Below are 20,003 nucleotides of genomic sequence, written 5' to 3' on the forward strand. Positions count from 1 at the left end.
CCTCAGGGAGTAAGGAGCTCCCAGGGGACAAAAACTGCAGGAGCCCTGAGTGGAGAAAAAAACTGAAGGCTGCCCCCTCTGACTCATAAAGAGAGCAACAGCCGCGAGTGTTCCTAGAAGAGGCGATCGAGCACATGTGCCAGGGACTGTGTGTGTGAACATCTACTGCTCTTGTCATGCAGGGCTGGGTGGACCGGGAATCACCCCGCAGAGGAAGAGATTTATTACGTCCCGGCCATGTCTGTCTTCAGAACTGAACTTTCCTGCTCTTTGTGCAACAAGACACACCTCTCCGAGGAAGGAGGCGGACAGGATTTCCATCATCACTACTGCTCTATTAAAAACACACACACACGCACACGCACACACACAACAACCGTGTAATTACTCTCCGCAGGAAAGGTGCACAAACAGGATGGGCCCAAGCTGAACTCGGGATGAGCCATCCCTGTAAAGATTAGGTAAAGGAACCTCCCCGTCACGCACCCGCCTCCGGCCAGGGCCTCTCCCAGATGGCCACGTTGGGTCGCCAGCCCACCTCCTAGGGTGGGCTGGGGGGCGCGGGCGACTCCCAGCCGCGTGGGTTCCCTGCTCGTCCTCCTTCCCGCCTTCCGGCGCTCCCTGGGTCTGTCTCCCAAGCCTCAGGTGTTCGCTCAGGCTGGGCAGCAAGCCCTTCCCTTTATGGCCTGCACCTGGGGTAGCTTCCAGCCCAGAGCTCCCCGCCAGACGCCGCTGCAGGGAGCGCGAGCAGAGCGGTGCGAACCGGCCTGCGCCGCGCTCCCCAGGCCGCTTGCGCCCCGCTACTGACCGAACGCAGGGTCGGGCGCCGGCCGCGCGCCGCGCCCCCGGGCTTCGGCGGGCGCGCCAGCCCCGCGCAGGGTTGCCGTGAACTTGGAGCCCGGCGGCGCGAGGCTCCTGCCCGGGATGGGGCGGCAGCTGCTTCCTGGTTTGAAGCTCACCGAGTGGGGGAGAGCGTGAGCCCGCGGAGGCGGGGGCAGGAGCAGAAGCGGGAGGAGGCGGGGGCAGGAGACGCTTGAGGCTCGAGCTAACCGGACGGGTCGCTCCGGCTCTCGGGGGAGAGGCGCTTCCCGGCCCTGGAGAAGGGGCGAGTTCCGCGCGAGCCCCCGGGAGGCTCGAGAGGGACGGTCGGGCGACCCCGGCCCTCTGAGGGCTTGGCGCCCGGCTCCCCTCCTTTCCACCTCGCGAGGGAGGGAGAGAGGGAGGGAAGGAGGGGAGGGAAGGTCCGGCGCGGGAGGCAGAATGGCTGGTCGACGGGGGCTTGGGCTCCGCATTTCCCGGGAGCTGCCTCCACTCCTGCGGCCGCCGCGAGGGCTGGCCTGAACGAGGGCTCCCCGCTCTCCCGCTGCGAGACCGCGCGGCCCCTGGTCTGGGACAGCGGCCCCGGCATGTCGTCCGGCACCATGAAGTTCAATGGCTACTTGAGGGTCCGCATTGGCGAGGCCGTGGGGCTGCAGCCCACCCGCTGGTCCCTGCGCCACTCGCTCTTCAAGAAGGGCTATCAGCTGCTGGACCCCTACCTGACGGTGAGCGTGGACCAGGTACGCGTGGGCCAGACGAGCACCAAGCAGAAGACCAACAAACCCACGTACAACGAGGAATTCTGCGCCAACGTCACCGACGGTGGCCACCTCGAGCTGGCTGTCTTCCACGAGACGCCCCTGGGCTACGACCACTTTGTGGCCAACTGCACCCTGCAGTTCCAGGAGCTGCTGCGCACGGCCGGCGCCTCGGACACCTTCGAGGGCTGGGTGAGTACCTTGAACCCACCCCTTTGTGTCCACTCCGCACCTTCTGCCCCCCTTCATTTTACAAAACTTGCCCGGGGCCCGCTTTCCCATCTTCCCAAGCGCAGGGAATTCCCTCCACTGCGGTCCTCGCTTTGGTTCTCGCCCAGGTGGCCACGGCACTGGTGGTGCGCGAGGGCACAGGTGTGTCTCTAGGAAGCCATCCTGGACACGGTCCCCTTTCGGGATGGCAGCTTGGGCTAACGGGAAGTCGGGGTAGGAGCGGTCACCCGCCTCCGCCCAGACTTTGGGTAAGGACCCCCAACTCTCAGCTTGAGGGTAATACGCAGGAAAGGCAAAGAAGGTGTGATAGATAGGAAAGTGACTTGATTTGGGTAAAGTTTTTTAAGCGCTTCTTAGGAGAAAGCGATACATTCTCGCAGGTCTTATTCATAATGTTTATGGATACGTGTTGGTTCAGCAGCTCAGAGGTGCACACGTGTTTCAGCATGCACATCCATTACATCCCAGAGGTACATAACCTACATTGGCAGGGACTGGAGTGCCTGGGTCTTCGGTTGGCAAAGTTTTGTCTAGCAGTTTTCCAAGGAGATGAGGTTTACGTGTGTTTGTAACTTCAGTTCAGTTTCAGCCTGAGAGGTGTGAGTCCTGCAGTATGTGTTTCTGTTGTTATTGGTCTTGAGAGTTTAGAGGGCTCTTCAGCAGTTTGTGAACTGCTCCCCTCGCCTCACCTGCTGGTGCTTCTGCATATTGACAAGTAGTTACCCGCAACTTCCTACTTGCCTGTGCTTTTCACATAGTTCCCATGAGGCAAAATTTCTGCTGCAAATAAATTAAAATGTCTAGAGCACTCTACACAGTGCTAAAATGCTTTTGCTTCTTAATCTTCATACTGTTTTTGTGATGCAGGTGTTATCCTTCCCACTCTTATGTGATGAAATGATAATTATGATGAAGTGGTCTGGCCTGGCAAAATGGAGTAAGCCCTTGGAAGACTCTCGGGAGTTCAGTGATTTAAATTCTGGAGGATGTCAGTTTTGAGCCCAGAATGGTGACTCAGTATTGAAAACCTGTTTGAAATTAACAAGTGGGGGAATCAGATGGATAATAAGGAAGACTCATTTAGATATTTATTTTCCACTTTGAGGAACTGATAATTTTATCATATACTTTGTAAACTTACAGCTAGCTTGTGGAGTAGTCTCTTAAATAGGAGAAAAAGCCATAATGACTGTTTAACCATATCATCAAATTATATTGAGTTACTTTCCCTTCAGCTGAATTTACTTTGTGGAATTTTATCCTGTGACTTTCTGGACAGGAAATAGAGGTGAGTCTAGGAATCTGAATGGAATTATTAAATTAGTGTCTGATTAGGAGTTAGGTTGGGCAAAGCTCTAAAAGAACTAGGTTCTGAAATATGGTGGTGCAGACTGACCAATGGCCATTAGAAACCTGTTTTCCCAAAGAGATCCTAGACTGGTTCATTTTACCCCTAGTCTGCACATTTGAATCACCTGGGGAGCTTTTCAAAATCCCCACGTTTAAAGACTCTAGACAGGAATCTATGGCTGTGGACCCCAGCAACAGTACTTTTCAGCTCTCCGCGTGATTCCAATGTGCAGTGAAGTTTGAGAACCTGTAGCCTAAATGAAGACCACAAGATAAGGATTGGAAGAAGCATAAGTGTAGGAAGATTCAGGTTACCTGACAAGGTGGGGGTATTTAGAGCTGCCTATTGTCCCACTGGCTGAATAGATTTAAATGTAAATTAAATTTCTATATCTATAATTGTCTGAATTAATTATATTTAGATGTTTAATGTGGTGTTCCGGAAAATATGTGTGTTTCGTAGGGTAGGTCAGCATTTAAATGACCTTAAAACGGGTGATTTGTCAAGATACTCATATTCAATTAGGAGGCAGTTTTTAAAAGTTCTGGCTATTTTGAAACTGTGATGATAGGGTAGAATGGGTAGTGTGTTTCCTTTCTTTTAAAATTTTTTGTTAAGAAAATAATTTTAAGAAAATATTTGGAAATATGTGGAATGTTTGTTTTCTAAATGATCCTTTATATGTCTAAAGGTGGTTTTGAAATTTAGAATTACAGAAGTACTTATTTATCGTTAGCATATTAAATTGAAATGTGTAGTTTATTCAGAAAGTTACAAATGGAGTAATTTACTCCACAATAAATTTATTTGTTGCAATTGAAATTACAAATTGCTAAACTCTAAAAAAAACCAAAAACTAGCAGCTTAGTTTTTGCTAGATCATGAGAAGAGATAAAAACAGAAGACACCTTTATTATTAGACTAAAACAAAGTTGTTATGCTTTTTTGCTTAACATGCTTTCTGAGTATTAAGAAGATAATCATTGACATTGATTTTGTACCAATTTCATCTGTATTACCTTCTAAGCTTGATGAGAGAAAGGGTTAGATCTCTTTCGTGCAGTATATTCCTAGTATCAAGCACAGTTCCTGCCATGGATTAGGCAATCAACTATTTCTTTCCTAACTATACATATTTCATTTAATTTACATTATATCCAAGGAGGTAGTGGGATATAATGTAACAACTAAAGGTATTCTTAAACGGAAATTCACAGCATTAAACACTTAAATTAGAAAGCATCTCTAAGACCTGAGTTTCCACCTGAAACTAGAAGAGAAGAGCAAATTGAATCCTAAGTAAGCAAAAAGAAGGAAATGTAAAGATAACAGAGGTTAGTTGAAGCAGAAAATAGAAACAGCAGGAAAAATCAATCAAACAAAAAGCTTGTTCTTTGAAAAAAAAAAGTAATAAAATTGATAAACCTCAAATGATCAAGAAAAAAAAGACACAAATTACCAATGTTAGGAATGAGAGAACATCACTATAGATCCTATGGACATTTAAAAAGAAAAAGAATATTATGAATAACTTTATGCCAGGAAATTCCACAATTAGATGAAATGAACAAATTCTTTGAAAGATACAAATGACCCAAACATTCAAATAACTTGAATAGCATTATGTCTATTAAGGCAATTGAGTTTGTAGTTAAAAACCTTCCACAATGCAAACTCAAGGTCCCAGAAGGCTTTACTGGTGAGTTCTATCATACATTTAAGGAATAAATATTGCCAACTATACAAACTATTCAGAAAACAGAAGAGAAGGAAACACATCCCGGCTCATTTCATGAGGCCAACATTACCTTTATACCAAAACTTGATGAAAACATTACAAATAAATAAAACTACAGACCAGTGCCCCTCATGAATATAGATATAAAAAAATCTTAAATTTTAGCAAATCAAACCCAGCAATATAGCAAATGATCAAATGGGGTTATAACCAGGACTGCAAGGTTGATTAAACATTTATAATCAATCAGTGCAACTCTTCATATTAACAGAATAAAAAAGGAGATTCATATGATCATCTCAATAGATAGTGAAAAGGTATTTGACACAATTCAATACCCATTCATGATAAAAACTCTCAACAAATTAGTAATAGAAGAGAACTTTTTCAACGTGATGAAGGACAACTGTGAAAAACCTACAGGTAACATGTTAATGGTGAAAAACAGAATGATATTCCCCTAAGATCAGGAGTGACAAGGATAGCTACTCTTACCACTTCTGTTCAGCAGTGTATTGGAGGTCCCAGTCAGTGCCATAGGCAATTAAAAAAATAAAGTACATGCAAAGGAAGAAGTAAAACTGTGTGTAGAAAATTCTAAGACACCTACAAAAGGGCTTCTAGAACCAACAAGCTAGGTTTAGCTAGGTTGCAGGATCCAAACCAATCTACAAAAATCAATTGTTTCTATATATCATCAGTGGACAATCGAAAACTGAAATAGAAAAATACCATTTAAAAGAGCATCAAAATATGAAATTGGATAAAACATGCAAGGCTTGTTCACTGAAAATGACAAACCATCACTGAAATAAGTTAAAGATCTAAATAAATGGAGAGAGATACTGTATTCATAAATGGGAAGATTCAATATTGTTAAGACCTCAATTCTTAACAGTTCTTCCCAAGTTGTTCAATAGATTTAATGCAATCCTAGTTAAAATACCATCAAGCTTTGTTGTAGAAATTAACAGACTGATTCTAAAGTTTATATGAACATGTGAAGGACCCAGACTCATCTAAGAATAATTTTGAAAAAGGATGAGTTGGGGGACTTAAACTATCTGATTTCAAGGTAACTATAACATTACCATAATTAAGATAATGTGGTATCGGAGTAAAGAGAGTCATATAGATCAGCGGAGTAGAAGAGAGTCTAGAAATAGATTCACACATATATGATCAATTGACTTTCTTTTTTGACAAAGATGTCAAGGCAATTCAATGGGGAAATGATAATTTTTTTCAACAAGAGGTGCGTGAACAATTGAATAGCTATGTGCAGAAACTTGAGCATTGACCTTTACCTCATATCATACACAAAAATTAACTCAAAATGGATTATAGACCTAAAAAAAGGATTTTAGCTGTAAAATTTTTATAAGAAAACATAGAAGAAAGATCTTAGTGCCCTTGGGTTCAGCAAACATTTTTTAGACAGGACACAAAAAAGCAAGTACTATAAAAAAATCAAATCAGACTATTAAAATTAACTATTGCATTTCAGAAGATACTTAAGAAAAAGAAAACACAACCCACTGACTGGGAGAAATTATTTGCAACATGTAAATCAGACAAGGGACTTTTAACGGGAATATATAAAAACTCTTAAAACGCAATGAGAAAAATATTCAATTTAAAAATGGGACAAAGATTTGTATAGGCACCCTTCATGGAAAATAGCACATTAAAAGATTAGTCAAGGAAAAGTAAATTAAAACCAAAACCCATGGGAAAGGCTAAAATTAAAGAGACTGATCATACCAAGAGTTGGTGAGGAAGTGGAGCAACTGGAACTCTCATATACTACTGTGCAGGATATAAAACAATAGTCACGTTAGAAAACACTTCAACGGTTTCTTAAAGTGTTAGACATATACTTACCATGGGACCTAGCTACTCTTAAGTACTTACCAAGAGAAATGCAACCATTTATACAGAGACTTGTACATGAATATTCACAGCTGCTTTATTTGTAATAGCCCCCAAACTGGAAAATGTCAGTCAACAGGTGAATATTTAAATTTATTTTATTTATTTATTTTTGGCTGCGTTGGGTCTTTGTTGCTGCGCGAGGTCTTTCTTTAGTTGTGGCGAGCGGGGGCTACTCTTCGTTGAGGTGCACTTGCTTCTCATTGAGGTAGCTTCTCTTGTTGAGGAGCACGGGCTCTAGGCACGTGGGCTTCAGTAGTTGTGGCGCATGGGCTTGGTTGCTCTGCGGCATGTGGGATCTTCCCGGACCAGGGGTCGAACCCGTGTCCCCTGCATTGGCAGCTGGATTCTTAACCACTGTGCCAACAGGGAAGTCCCCAACAGGTGAATATTTAAACAAATTGTGTATCTATACAATGGAATACTACCCAGTAAAAAAAAGTGATGAACTATTGATACATGTAACAATATGGATGAATCTTAAAATATGTAATTTACATACTGAAAGAAGCCAGACACAAAAGAGTACATACTATATGATTTCATTTACACAAAATTATGGAAAATGTAAACTAGTTTGTAGTGACAGGAAGCAGATCAGTGGTTGCCTGGGAATGGGAGAATGAAGGTGATGGAGGGATGGATTACAAATGAGGCACAAGGAAACTTCTGAGCGAGATGAATATATTCATTATTTTGATTGTGCTGATGCTTTCACAGTTATATACTTACGTCTAAGCACATCAGATAGTTCACTATTAAGTGTGTGCACGTTGTTGTGTGACAGTTATACTCAATAAAGCTGTAGGGAAAAAACGGTGAGGATTTATTATCCTTATTTTACCAAAGAAGATGTTAGGTAAATAAGTGCCTGAATTAGATTTGAGCCAAGGCTGACTCTTGAAAACTATGTTGCCTCTTTAGTGCAAAAAATATAATCAGAGTAGGAGCATTAAAACAAACCAAATTCATTAAGTACAGTTTCTGACTTTTGGACACAGTCTCATTTTCTAAATTATCACTGTCAGCTTTTTTCCTGTTTCTTCTAGAACCGGTTTATTTTGCATAATTTCTTGAACTTCTAAAACCCAAAAGTTTGTCTAAGTTAAAACCTTATCTTCTCCTTTCACAGATTTGCTCTGTATTCGCTGACTTTCCAAATGGGGACCAGCACTTAATACTTAGTGCAGAGCATAGGGACATGGCAGGAGGCAGGAGGAGCTGGAGGCTGCGTCATGGAAAGGCCTTGGCATCCCCTCAGGAAGGAAGGACCTGCTTGGCAGTATCCCAGGCTGTTTTCCTGGTTCAACCCTCCTGAAGACATTCTGTTCCCTACAGCACTGGAGGGCTGCTTTCTCTCAACTCAGTGAGGTTACCTATTTAGTAGTCTTGGTTACCTGTTTAGTAGTCTTGTCAAGGGAAGCAGCCAGGTTACCACTTGGCAATCGTTGATTATCTTTGCCCTTGATTCCTGGATCCAGGTATATGAATTTATAGCATCAGATTGAATCTTCTAGATTCATTATCTGGCGGTTCATTCTCTTTTGTACTTTGTGGTACAGTTATTCATTCTCACAATAATTTTTTTCGGAGCCGATTGGTGAGGAGCGTTTAGGGAAGAAACATATTTTAGCGTCTCTAGGGAGGTTTATCCCAGTGTACGTGAATTGTGTTGGATATATTGTGTCTTCAGTTTCATGGTAAGAATTTTGCTGCAGTGGGGCTGTCTGTTTCTCATCATGGTTAAGTTGTGGCTCAGATGTTCCCCCCTCAGAGAACACCTTCCATACCACATTATTATCTGTCACCCTTCATTGCACTCATCCCTCTCTGAGATCATTCTGTTAATTTATTTTCTTATTTTACCTTCCTCCTTTAGGGTATAAACACCTTGAGAGCAGGGACCCCCACCTGTCTTAGTCACTGTTCTAAGTCCAGCATCTTGAGCAGTGTCTGGTATATAGTAGGCACTAAATCTCTGTTGAAATGTGATTTTGGAGCAAGTAAAGTATAAGCACTTTGGAAGGATCTTGACTTAAACATTTTATTCATCTTTTTAAAAAATTAATTTATTTATTTTTGGCTGCACTGGGTCTTTGTTGCTACACGCAGGCTTTCTCTAGTTGTGGCGAGCGGGGGCTACTCTCGGTTGCGGTGCGCAGGCTTCTCATTGCTGTGGCTTCTCTTGTTGTGGAACACAGGCTCTAGGCGTGTGGGCTTCAGTAGTTGTGGCAAGCGGGCTCTGTAGTTGTGGCTCATGGGCTCTAGAGCGCGGGCTCAGTAGTTGTGGCGCACGGGCTTAGTTGCTCCGTGGCATGTGGGATCTTCCCGGACCAGGGCTCAAACCCGTGTCCCCTGCACTGGCAGGCGGATTCTTAACCACTGCACCACCAGGGAAGTCCCTATTCATCTTTCTAAGAACAAAATGAAAGTAATTCGGGAGTGACCAGTTATTACAATGATCACAGTGTCCCTTGTAAAAAATCAATTAATTACATACCAACTTGCACTTGAAAGACTGGACCAGATTCTTGTGTCCTTTGAATATGATAATGGATGGAAAACTGTTTGGAGAATTCTTTGCTTTTGCTTATTTTAAAAGACTATGATTTCTAAACCTGTTAATATGGTGTAACTTTGTTCACTGGTAGTTTGTGAGCCCGACGTGTTAAATTCGGTTGTGCTTCAACCCTGGAGAGCTAATGAGGTCGGTGGGCAGAGTGAATCATTATAACTCTTAGTACAGTTTTGGTATCTAGCAAATGTTTAGAATGATGACTAGTTGTGATAGTAAAAGTGCAGTACTTTTTAATGAGATGGGTAGCATTTATGTAGAATCAGAGGAGTGCCTTGGATTTTCTGTAGTCTTTCTTCTATTTTGTAAAACAGTTGGCTAGATCTGGTACTCCATTTGTGTTGGCTGCTTGCTCCATTTTATTAGAATATGATAAAAATGAGGCCTGAAAGTCAGTTCCTGACCACTTTCTTTCCACTTTCATCGTTGCTGTATCCAAAATGATCTTTCTCAGTTGCCGAGCTGATAGTCATTCCTTTACTTAAAACCCTTCAGTGGTTCCCCACTGCCCTTAGATAAAACGCAAGTTTTCAAAATGCTATAGAATGTTCTGCATGATCTGGACCCCGATTTCCTCTTCAGCCTTATTGCTTACCTCACCCCATCCCACACTCCATGCTCCAGCCACAATGAGCAGCTTTCAGTTCCTCAAGAGCGACCATGCTAATTCCTACTTGTGCTTCAGGTCTCACCATAGACCTCACTTTACCCAGGAAACTTTCCCTGACATTCCAAGTCTGGGTTTGATCCTCCTCCTCCTCCTTCGTGTTCCCTTAGCATCCTAAGATCTCCACTGCCCACTTCCCCTCTATCCTGAAAGGATGGATATATGAATGGATTGGGCTCTCATGGAAGTGTATGATATTGGTCAGAGGAGTTCAGGGTTTAAAAGTGTGGGTGACTGACTGAGATTCATCCCCTCTGCTCCTGGGGTAGCTACTCTAACAGACTATTACATGTTTCTCTATGAAATGCCAAGCCCTAGGTGAGCTTTCATGCACCATTGAGCATGTCCTATGTACCAGGCACTGTGCTCTACCTTGGAGAGGCAAGTGGGCAAGATAGACATGGTCCTTTTCTTCACAGGCCTCATAGTTCCAAGGGGGAGAGAGATTGGGGAGGTAGGGGGGACAGCAACCAGGAAATGACAGAACAGAAGTAAGGACTAAGATGCTGGTGAGTGCCTGCTTTGGGGAGACCAGAAACATTTTCCTGGAGGAAAAACAGTTGATTTTTAAGGCTCCAGCATAGATAGGATGGCCACAGGCCTGCTTCAGTTAAAGGACTGTGAAAAATCATCCCTCAAAAGAAGATAAGGAACGTCTGACCTAATAATGCTTTCCCAGAGAGACATCACAGATCCCTTTTGAAAGGTAAACGTTCCTGACCCACAGAAATCTTTCTATCGTCCGAAAGTTTGGAGGGAACTGACTTTCAATATCTATGAACAGATGACCCAAAAGAACATTTAACTCCCCAAAACAGAAAACAGTAACACCCTTTTTGAACCATCAAATACCCCCAAGCTTTGTACAGGTCAGAAAAGAATCACTGATGTTGAAGCAGGAGGGTCTAGTTCAGAACAGCAACAAAAAGCCTGACAGCTCTTAGGCCCATGGACAGGCTACAGATGTATTCATTTGGCAGTGATGTTTTTAACATTCAGTCCGAAGGCATTTAGTTCTGTGGTGCTCTAGTTTGCCACAGACCCCACCACCCCCTAATACTCAGTCCCCTTGACTCATTACCTGCTTGGTCCTGGGAAATTTTTGAGTTTTTGAACCTACTATAGCTCAATCCTTTGTTTTCAGAATGTGGAAACCAAAGCTCCAGCCAAAGCTTTACTGTTGCCTTAGCTCATGTGATGTGTGACAGACAGACACACTTAACCATCTACATAGATATGAAGATGTACTTATTTCCTTTTATTTAGATATGTATTAATTTATTAATTTGTAAATACATTCAGTTAGATATTTATTTACATATATATATATTTGTGTCCTAAAATTTTAGTGGAAGCTGGCTTATTAGTAAATACATGGGAAGTTAACTTTAACTGTAAATTAGTATAGTATTAACTACCCAATTAAAGAAACTCTTTGTATTTCATTGTACAGCTTCCAGCAATATATAGGTACTGTTCTGTGAGAGTCAGGAGAGCTGGGTTCAAGGTGTGGCTTTGCCATCTGTCAGCTGTGACTGCAGGCAAGCCTCTGTGTATCAGGGTCTCGGCTCCCTAGTTTCTATCAGGAGGGGGTTGCACTGGAATCTCTCTAAGGACCCTTCCATCTCTAAAGCTTCTGCCTCCATATGTTAGGCAGTTACATCAGTTCTTTGCTTTAGGAGTAACTGGTTTGGTTTTAAACAGTCAAAATGACTTATATCTTCTCAAAGTTAGTAACTCCTAAGAATTCAGTTGGTACAAATCTAAATTGCTCAGGCTTGGACAGGATTTAACTCATGTCTAAATGACTTTCAGCATTGGTAGTGATGTTGATGTTATTTCCTTGGCTTAGAATCAGCCTTAAGGAATAACAGTGGGTCCTCATTTCAAGCCATGCAGTTATATTTCTTTTTTTTTTTTAATTTATTTATTAATGTATTTATTTTTGGCTGCGTTGGGTCTTCATTGCTGCGCACGGGCTCTCTCTAGTTGTGGCGAGCAGGGGCTACTCTTCGTTGCGATGCGTGGGCTTCTCATTGCGGTGGCTTCTCTTGTTGCGGAGCACAGGCTCTAGGCACGTGGGCTTCAGTAGTTGTGGCACGCGGGCTCTAGAGCGCAGGCTCAGTAGTTGTGGTGCACGGGCTTAGTTGCTCCATGGCATGTGGGATCCTCCTGGACCAGGGCTGGAACCCGTGTCCCCTGCATTGGCAGGTGGATTCTTAACCATTGCGCCACCAGGGAAGCCTATATTTCTTGATTTACACTAATGGGCTCCTTGTTCTATGGGATGGTAAGTTATGTCCCTGTTTTCTCGCATCAGAGAGTGACTGAGAATCCCACCATTTGAGCTTTTGCTAGAAGCCATTCTCACTAGCATGGTAATTAATGCTTTGTTGTCATGAAATGTCTGTAGCCACCAGTCTATCTATCCACCCTAGGTGATGACAAATACTATAAATCACTTGTAGGACAGACATTTTAATTAGATGGAGGAATGGGCCCAAAGGTATTGGCTATTGTAGTGTTTAAGTGCTATACTGAAGAATTTTACGAGACGGGAGATTTTTGTTGAGAATTGTGGTACTATCCAGAGAGATTTATCAAGAATTATGTTAGTGTGTTTCTGTAGCACCTGTAAATTAGAGCAGTGATTGTCAGAGCACGTAGGATGTTTTAGTAGAAAGACTAAACTGTGCTTTTATTATGTGTTGCCTTCTGGAAAGTTCCTTTGATTTTCACATAAGTTTCACCCTTGCACAACTTTGACCTTACAGGGAGAGAAACGCTTAAAAGGTAACCAAAGGTGTTTAGTTTTTGCTGCGGTAAAAAAAAATTAAGAAATTTGCTATAGGATAGAACCATGGCCAACATGAGCCCCTTGTAATTACTTTAATGAAATAAGTCACATGGGGCCAGTGTGAGCATACTCTAGACCTAGTGCCTGTTCTCCAAGTGCTTAAACCAAAACCACAAAGCTGAATTTTTATTTGCAAGTCGTGTATATCTCTTGTACTTGCTTGTCGCTATTTCTGCATCTCTCTCGTAGCACTTACATTTGATGTGCCTCTGTCCTCACACTGGACTTTGGTGTTCTTGCCTGTGATGCTGGGGTCTGGGCAGCCAGTGCTCTGTGGCCCCTTCCAGTATCAGAGTTATGTGGTTCTGGTCATTTTTCCATTGGACAATGCAAATTCTGCTCCTTTCTGAAATGTCTTCTGGAGATTGTTCTGCTGATACTCAGATTTGTTCTAGGCTCTGAAATTATTTTTGAAAGAGTACACAAAAGCCATATTAGCAGAATTTCCTAAACAAAATGCATTTATTAATTTGTGAGCTGTGGACCTCTTAAGTGCTTTATTTTTTATTATTCTTGTTCCATCACAGTACAGAAGAGTTCAGAACAAATTTTTAGCAGAAGCAGTGCTTCTGAAACTGTTTTTGAACCCTGGACCGTTTTAGTGATGTTAAAAGCTATGGACCCTGTTTCTAGAAAAATGCACGTGTGTGCATATTGCCAGCATGCTGGGAAAAGTGTCATCAGGTTAGTGGTCCCCTGAAGCCTGACTGTGGACACACGGCTTCAGGTTAAGAAATTCCAATGAAAAAAAAGAAAAAAAAAGAAATTCCAATGAAAAGTGTCAAAACTAAGGTTTTTATTAATTCCTAATTCCTAGGGCATTGTACTGATATTTTCCCCTGCAATTAGAGGACATTTTCACTTCAACTAATTATACGAGACAGTTAACTAGTAGAAAAGAGAAGCTATAAATTTTAGAGAAAAAAGATGTAAAGTGTGTTCTCACTTCTGGCTCCTGGTGAAATATACTAGATAATGACCCATTTTAGGACCTATTTGGTTGTGTTATATAGGTATTTTCAAAAGTCTCTACTGTTGAAGGGGTTTCTTTGAGGTTTGCAATAGATGAAAAGTTAAAAAAAAATAAAAACTAGGACAGTTTGAGTGACCTTGGCTTGGTGTCTTTTGTTAATATAAACTTTTCCCCTGTAGAAAGAGATAGGATTTATCTGTATACTTAAAACATTTACCCTCTTCTTGAGCTGTACTGGGGCTTACGGTGAACCACTGTGTTAGTCCAAGACAAAATGATGAAATCAGTGATGCTTGCCTGTTCCTCTTGCCCTGTGACCCCTGGTCTCCTATGGCCTGGGTCCCTATGACCCAACAAGATTTTCTGATTCTGCCCTGAGTTCCAGCTCACCTTGCTGAGACCTTGGAAAACAACCTGATGGTGGTAGAAATTGAGCTGAATGGAGGGCACCCAGGGCGCAGCCCCCTAGCTAGTTGAAGGTGAAGCTTGAATTTAGCTCTCTGGACTTCAAGATTCTTTCCTGATGCCACTTTAGTGTGTGATGGAGGCAGCAGGAAAGCCATTCAGTCATTCATAGATCTTTATTGAGCACCTGCTGTGTGCCCGACTCCGTTCTAGGTTACAGTTGGGGCAGAGGACACAACATCCAGAATTTCGGCTCTCACGGGACTTCTACCCTCTCATGAAGAGACAGATAATAAGCAAGCAAACAAAACACAAAAAAATAACAAATCGTGGTTAGGTGCTAAGTGGAGAATTAAAACAGGGTGATGTGATGGAGTGGCAAGGTGACTGCTTTACCTAGAATGGATAGAGGACTCAAGAGAAGGTGACATTTTGGCTGAGACCCAAGTGGCAAGAAGCAACCAGCCATGTGAAGATTACAGAGAGCATCCCAGGCAGAGGGGACAGCTAAGGCAAAGCCCCAAAGGTGGCAACAGGCTTGACATGTGGAGGAACAGGCAGAAGGTATTAGAAAGAGGATAGACTTCATATTAGCAAGTGCAGTAGGTTAACCCCAGCTCTGCCACAGTGAACCAGTCCCTTCAGCTCTATTGCCCCTTCTGGAAAATGGTGCTAAAGTTAGATAACTCTTAGGATTGGTGTGAAGATTAGATTTAATACATTAAACATGCTCAGCACAAAATAGGCCCTCAAGAAATGGTAGCTTTGGCTGCTTTTAATCTCCCAAGGAAACTGATATTTTGACAAGGGCCTTCTGAAAATAATATTGGCCAAGGAAAGACATTCAGATGGTTGCACTTTAGACAATGAAGGTGACGATGTAAACATTTCCTGGGAATAGCGTCTGCCTGCTCTCTACCTCTTTCAGTGCCATATTTTCCAAAAAAAAAAAAAAAAGAGTAGGGGAAAGGAAACAAAGACACTAAAGTTTATTCAAGATTCTTGAATTTTTGAATGATATATTTATTTTCTATGGAGTCATAAGTATTAATGGAAAATTTTAATACTTAGAGGAATAGGATAATTGTACTGCAGTGATATAATTGATAGGGCCCCAGGTGTTTTTATTTTATTTTTTTTTAGGAAACTATCAGTATAAATGTATGGATGAGAATTAATAACCATGGTGCCAGTAATGATAAAGGAAATAAAACCTAAAAAATTATGAATAAGTGGATACAGTTGATTCTTGTTGACTACTGAAAGCTCATTTACCTTATTGACTATAATTTTGTGAATTAATTCCGGATAATTTTGTCTATTTTGAATAATTTTGGATCATGCCTATTTTGGCATCTCCCTGATCTCCGGAATTTCTGACTGTCCCTTCAATATCCATTTGGTCTGTGTTCAATGTAAAAAGACACATTAGCATTTGCCTAAGCCATATAAGATGCATATTAAGATTCTGCATATTAAGATGCAGAATCTACAATGAGAGAGTCATAGCACACAAATACCGGCTTTGCGGAATATTTATTGGACAACCACCATAATTAGCAGTGCATCATAGTGTGATGGTCGGGTGTCAGCCAGATTGGGGTTCAGCTATTTGTTTTGCCTCTTATTGTAGAGGTCATTTAACCTCTGCTAGCTCCAGCTTTTTCATCGTAACATAGTACCTACCTCACAGGGTTATGTGACAATATAGTGAAGACTTATGTAAACCATCTAGCACAGTGCATGACACATACCACTACAGAAGAATCATCAATGTCACAATTACTACCACTACCATCACCACTCTACCCCAGTACTTAAATATGAAGTCATGAGCCCAGCCTTTTCTGAAATTAACTCTGAAAACAGGATGATATTTATTTACCTAGAATTTTGGAGTTTTTAATTTTAAGGAATTTAGAGTTTAGAATATTTAGAATTTTAGAAGGGATTTTTGAGTCCAGCCTTCTTGCCGTGTTTGCTTTTTATTTAAGATTCTGAAGTGTAAATCAGCGGATGGTTACTGGTGGAAGAGGAGATGGTTTCCTTATCCTGGGTTTGGGGTAAATGCTGCACAAATGTCCATTCTGAAAGATCTTGCAAGGAATCTGGGGAAATGAAGCTGGAATTACTATAGTTGCAATGTTGGCCAAAGTTAGTTTATGGAAAACCTTGAGTTTGAGTCTGTTGGTTTGCTCATCTGATATTGGACAGAGAGAAGGTTCTGAGTTAGGGTGAGTAATCAGAAAGAAGTAAAGTTGCAACATTGTAGTTGCAAAAGTCTGATGGAGCCCCCTTTCAAAAGCTGAAGTGAGCACGTTTATTGCTGCAGTTGAGAAAAGATGGTAAATAGCCTCTTTAAATAGGCATTAAAAGAGGTTTCCTTTATTTAAGTTTGAACATGTAATGCATTGGATGTGAATTGTTCTTTCATGCTTTCAAGGAGGAAAACTACAGTTTTAGAAGTGCATAGTTTGAACTTGTGGATTTCTGGGTGAATCAAAGATGCCAACAATTTTGATTTGGTTTACAGAAAATATGATGATTTCCCCCTATATCGATTCCCTCTAGTTTTATCTGTCGACTTGATACTTGTTTGGGGGTCCTAGATCTTTCACAGGTGATTTTAAGTTAGAGGTTTTCTGATATGAAAATATTTAATTTTTCAGAACAAAAGTTTCATCTGCTCCATGATAAGGGCCAACAGTGTTCATAGTGATGTTCAGCACAGCCTTGGTTTTGGCTGTTCAGAAGCCTTGGTTAGCTCTTTGGCTCTGCGGAGAATACATTGTTTTTGAGTCTCCCTGCTGGGCCTCCTTGCCTTCTTGTCATGTACTTCCTGTACCTGGGTTGTGGTCATATTGATTTGCTGGGGCGCTGCTGTTGCAGATATCTGGGGGCGAATGAGAATTTGTTCGTGGGTGTTGCCCTGACTTCGTCCGCTGACCTCCTTTCAGCCCAGTTGTACCGCTATCTGTGTGAGCACTAGAGACCCTCAGCGGCTCCCTGGTCCCTGGCAAAGTGCCCTGCACGTGGTAGAGATTCAGGAAACATTTGTAGAATGAAGAAACCCCTCCTTGTTCTCCTGTCTTGAGTCTTCCTCAGGATTCAAACACTGTCATTCACTTTTGCTAAGAGATCGTCTCTTTAAAAAAATTCCTATTTCAGATATAGACATTCACACTTGGTGTGTGTGTGAGGTTAAGAGCAGCCTCAGGAGTCGTTTAGAGGGAATGAATATGCCAGTGTGATTTTTATTCCCTTGATTATTTTAATAAGTGTAAAAGGTGTGTGAAAAGACTAGCTGAATCCCAGGTTCCCCAAATAAAATGTTAACTTGTGTTTGGGTGATAAAAGATGGTTTTCAAAGGAGGAAAAACTGACTCAAACTGTCTTTTGGTATACCAGATGTCAGGACCATATTAATGGCAGCCTGCCCTTGGTAAGAACAGGACACCAGCAAGGGGCATAAACTAGATCATGGTTTAACTGTGACCTTGAAGGAATAGTTGCCATTTAAGCTTATTTTTTTAAAAAAAAAATCCTATTACGGCAAAATAAATGAGTGACCCCTGAAGTTGCCTCATTAGGAATCCAGTGTGCATTTTTCTCTCCGAACCGAATATCTGATGGCTCATCGTCTACTCCTCCTGCTGTAATTTGGTCCTATTGGGCTTGTGCATGTAGAATTTTGTTTCAGGAAAAATAATGATTCTGAAAAATTGTTCCTGTCAAGATATTAAATGAGTCTTTCCATTAATATCATTTCCGTTAGTATTTTGAAGTCAAATTACCTAGTGACAGTTTGGCTTCAGTGAAGCATACATTAAAAAGAAGAAACTGACTGAGAGAATTGGAAGAAAAATAATGAATTCTCAGCACTCTCCCCAAGCCCCTCCCCCACCCAACTCCCCCTCTCCTTACTCTTCTCAGGACCATTGCTCCTTACTTGTCTTCTGCTTGGGTCATTGGTTGGTAGAGCTCAGGTTAGAGTCAGAGTTATAATCAGGGAGAATTTAAGTTTGTTTCCTAGCACCCAGATTCTTCTCTGTAGTCAAGGGCCCTAATGTTCCAAGAAAACTGACGTGCACAGGTGTGAACTTCCTGCTCCCGCCTGTGGCATCTCCTGCAGGCAGTTTTGGGAAGAGGCCCAGTCCTACACCTGCTGTTTGGGCTCCCTCTGTGTCCACCCTGGGTCAGGTGTTTCATTTCCTGTACCTTCATCCTCTCCCTTCCTCCTGACACCTTTCCTTTAGAAATGACCCAGATCTCTTAAGCACTCAGCATCCCCAAACCCCATAGAACAAACCACCTAGGCCTCTCTTTGCCTTGCTTGTTTCCCTTTTTTTTTATATATATAAGTTTATTTATTTTATTTATTTATTTTTGGCTACGTTGGGTCTTTGTTGCTGCGCGCGGGCTTTCTCTAGTTGCGGTGAGGGGGGGCTACTCTTCGTTGTGGTGCGTGGGCTTCTCATTGCAATGGCTCCTTGTTGAGGAGCAGGGTCTCTAGGTGCGTGGGCTTCAGTAGTTGTGGCACGCAGGCTCAGTAGTTGTGGCTCGCGGGCTCTAGAGCGCAGGCTCAGTAGTTGTGGTGCATGGGCTTAGTTGCGCCGCAGCATGTGGGATCTTCCCAGACCAGGGCTCGCACCTATGTCTCCTGCATTGGCAGGCAGATTCTTAACCACTGCGCCACCAGGGAAGCCCTTGTTTCCCTTTTGAGATGAGGCTCAGTGTCTCCCCTTCCCATCTCGGCCACCTCCCCAAAGGGCTATCTGCATCTGTCCTCCCTAGCCCATTCATTCTTCTTCCCAAGGCAGGCTGACTTCTGCCTGCCTCACGGTGTGAATACCACTCCTGCAAAGCCCAGGAATGACCATGTAATCATGGTACTTATTTGTCTTGTTGACTGCTACCTTCTCTTTGCTTCCCTGCTTCTGTGTTTCTCCAGCACCTTCTGGGAATTTTGTTTGTTTCTTACTGTACCCCTTTCATTATCCCTTAATCTCCTTTAATATTGGTGTTTCCTGGGGTTTTGTCCTTATTGTTGTCTTTCTCACTCCAGATGGTCTAATCTGCTCTCATGGTCTTAACCATATTGCACATATGCCAAGAATTTCCAAAGCTCTGTCTCCCATCTTTGTCCCTGGGCTTGATTACAGCTTCTAGGATTGGGGTAGGCTCAGGGCAAAGGGGTTTATACTCTGTCTCCTTCAGTCTATACAACAGTCGTGAGAGATGAGAAGTGCCATGGTTCCTGCATTTCCTACCCGAGGAGACTGTGGCTTAGGATGTCCAAGAACAGGTCCAAGGCCTTGTGTCTAATACGCTTGCTTGAAAGACCTACGTGGGCAGCCTTCAGGCATTTCCAAGTCAACACTGTCCACAACTAAATACCCCACCTTTATCCCCACCTGCTCCTCCACCCACTCTGCCAGTCAGAACTCATCTCACCATCGTTCAGGTACCTACACATCATTGTGGAGTTTTCTCTCTCTTTTCACCTCTTTTCCCATTTTCACCAACTGCCAAGTCCTGCTGAAGTGGCTTGCTAAATATTCTTGAGTCAGTGTCTCTTTTCCATCAGCACCACGCTTGTTCAGGCCCTTATCACGTAGATAGATTATTCCAATAGCCTTGGAACAGGTCGCCATGAATCTCCTCCCTCAAATCCATCCTCCACAGAACTACCCGGAT

General features: G+C 42.6%; 1 protein-coding gene across 1 annotated transcript in view; it reads left to right on the forward strand.

The window, feature by feature from the left end:
- Positions 1 to 408: 408 nt before the first annotated feature.
- The window catches only part of PRKCH (protein kinase C eta), a 221,531-nt gene continuing 201,936 nt past the window's right edge, over positions 409 to 20,003 (forward strand). Inside the window, exon 1 of the mRNA XM_036842746.1 lies at positions 409 to 1,769. Within this exon, the coding sequence (XP_036698641.1) occupies positions 1,407 to 1,769 (363 nt within the window). The 5' untranslated portion in view covers positions 409 to 1,406. The remainder of the gene's footprint in view (positions 1,770 to 20,003) is intronic.

This window comes from Balaenoptera musculus, chromosome 2 (genome assembly GCF_009873245.2).
Source record: "Balaenoptera musculus isolate JJ_BM4_2016_0621 chromosome 2, mBalMus1.pri.v3, whole genome shotgun sequence".
Lineage (NCBI taxonomy): Eukaryota > Metazoa > Chordata > Mammalia > Artiodactyla > Balaenopteridae > Balaenoptera > Balaenoptera musculus.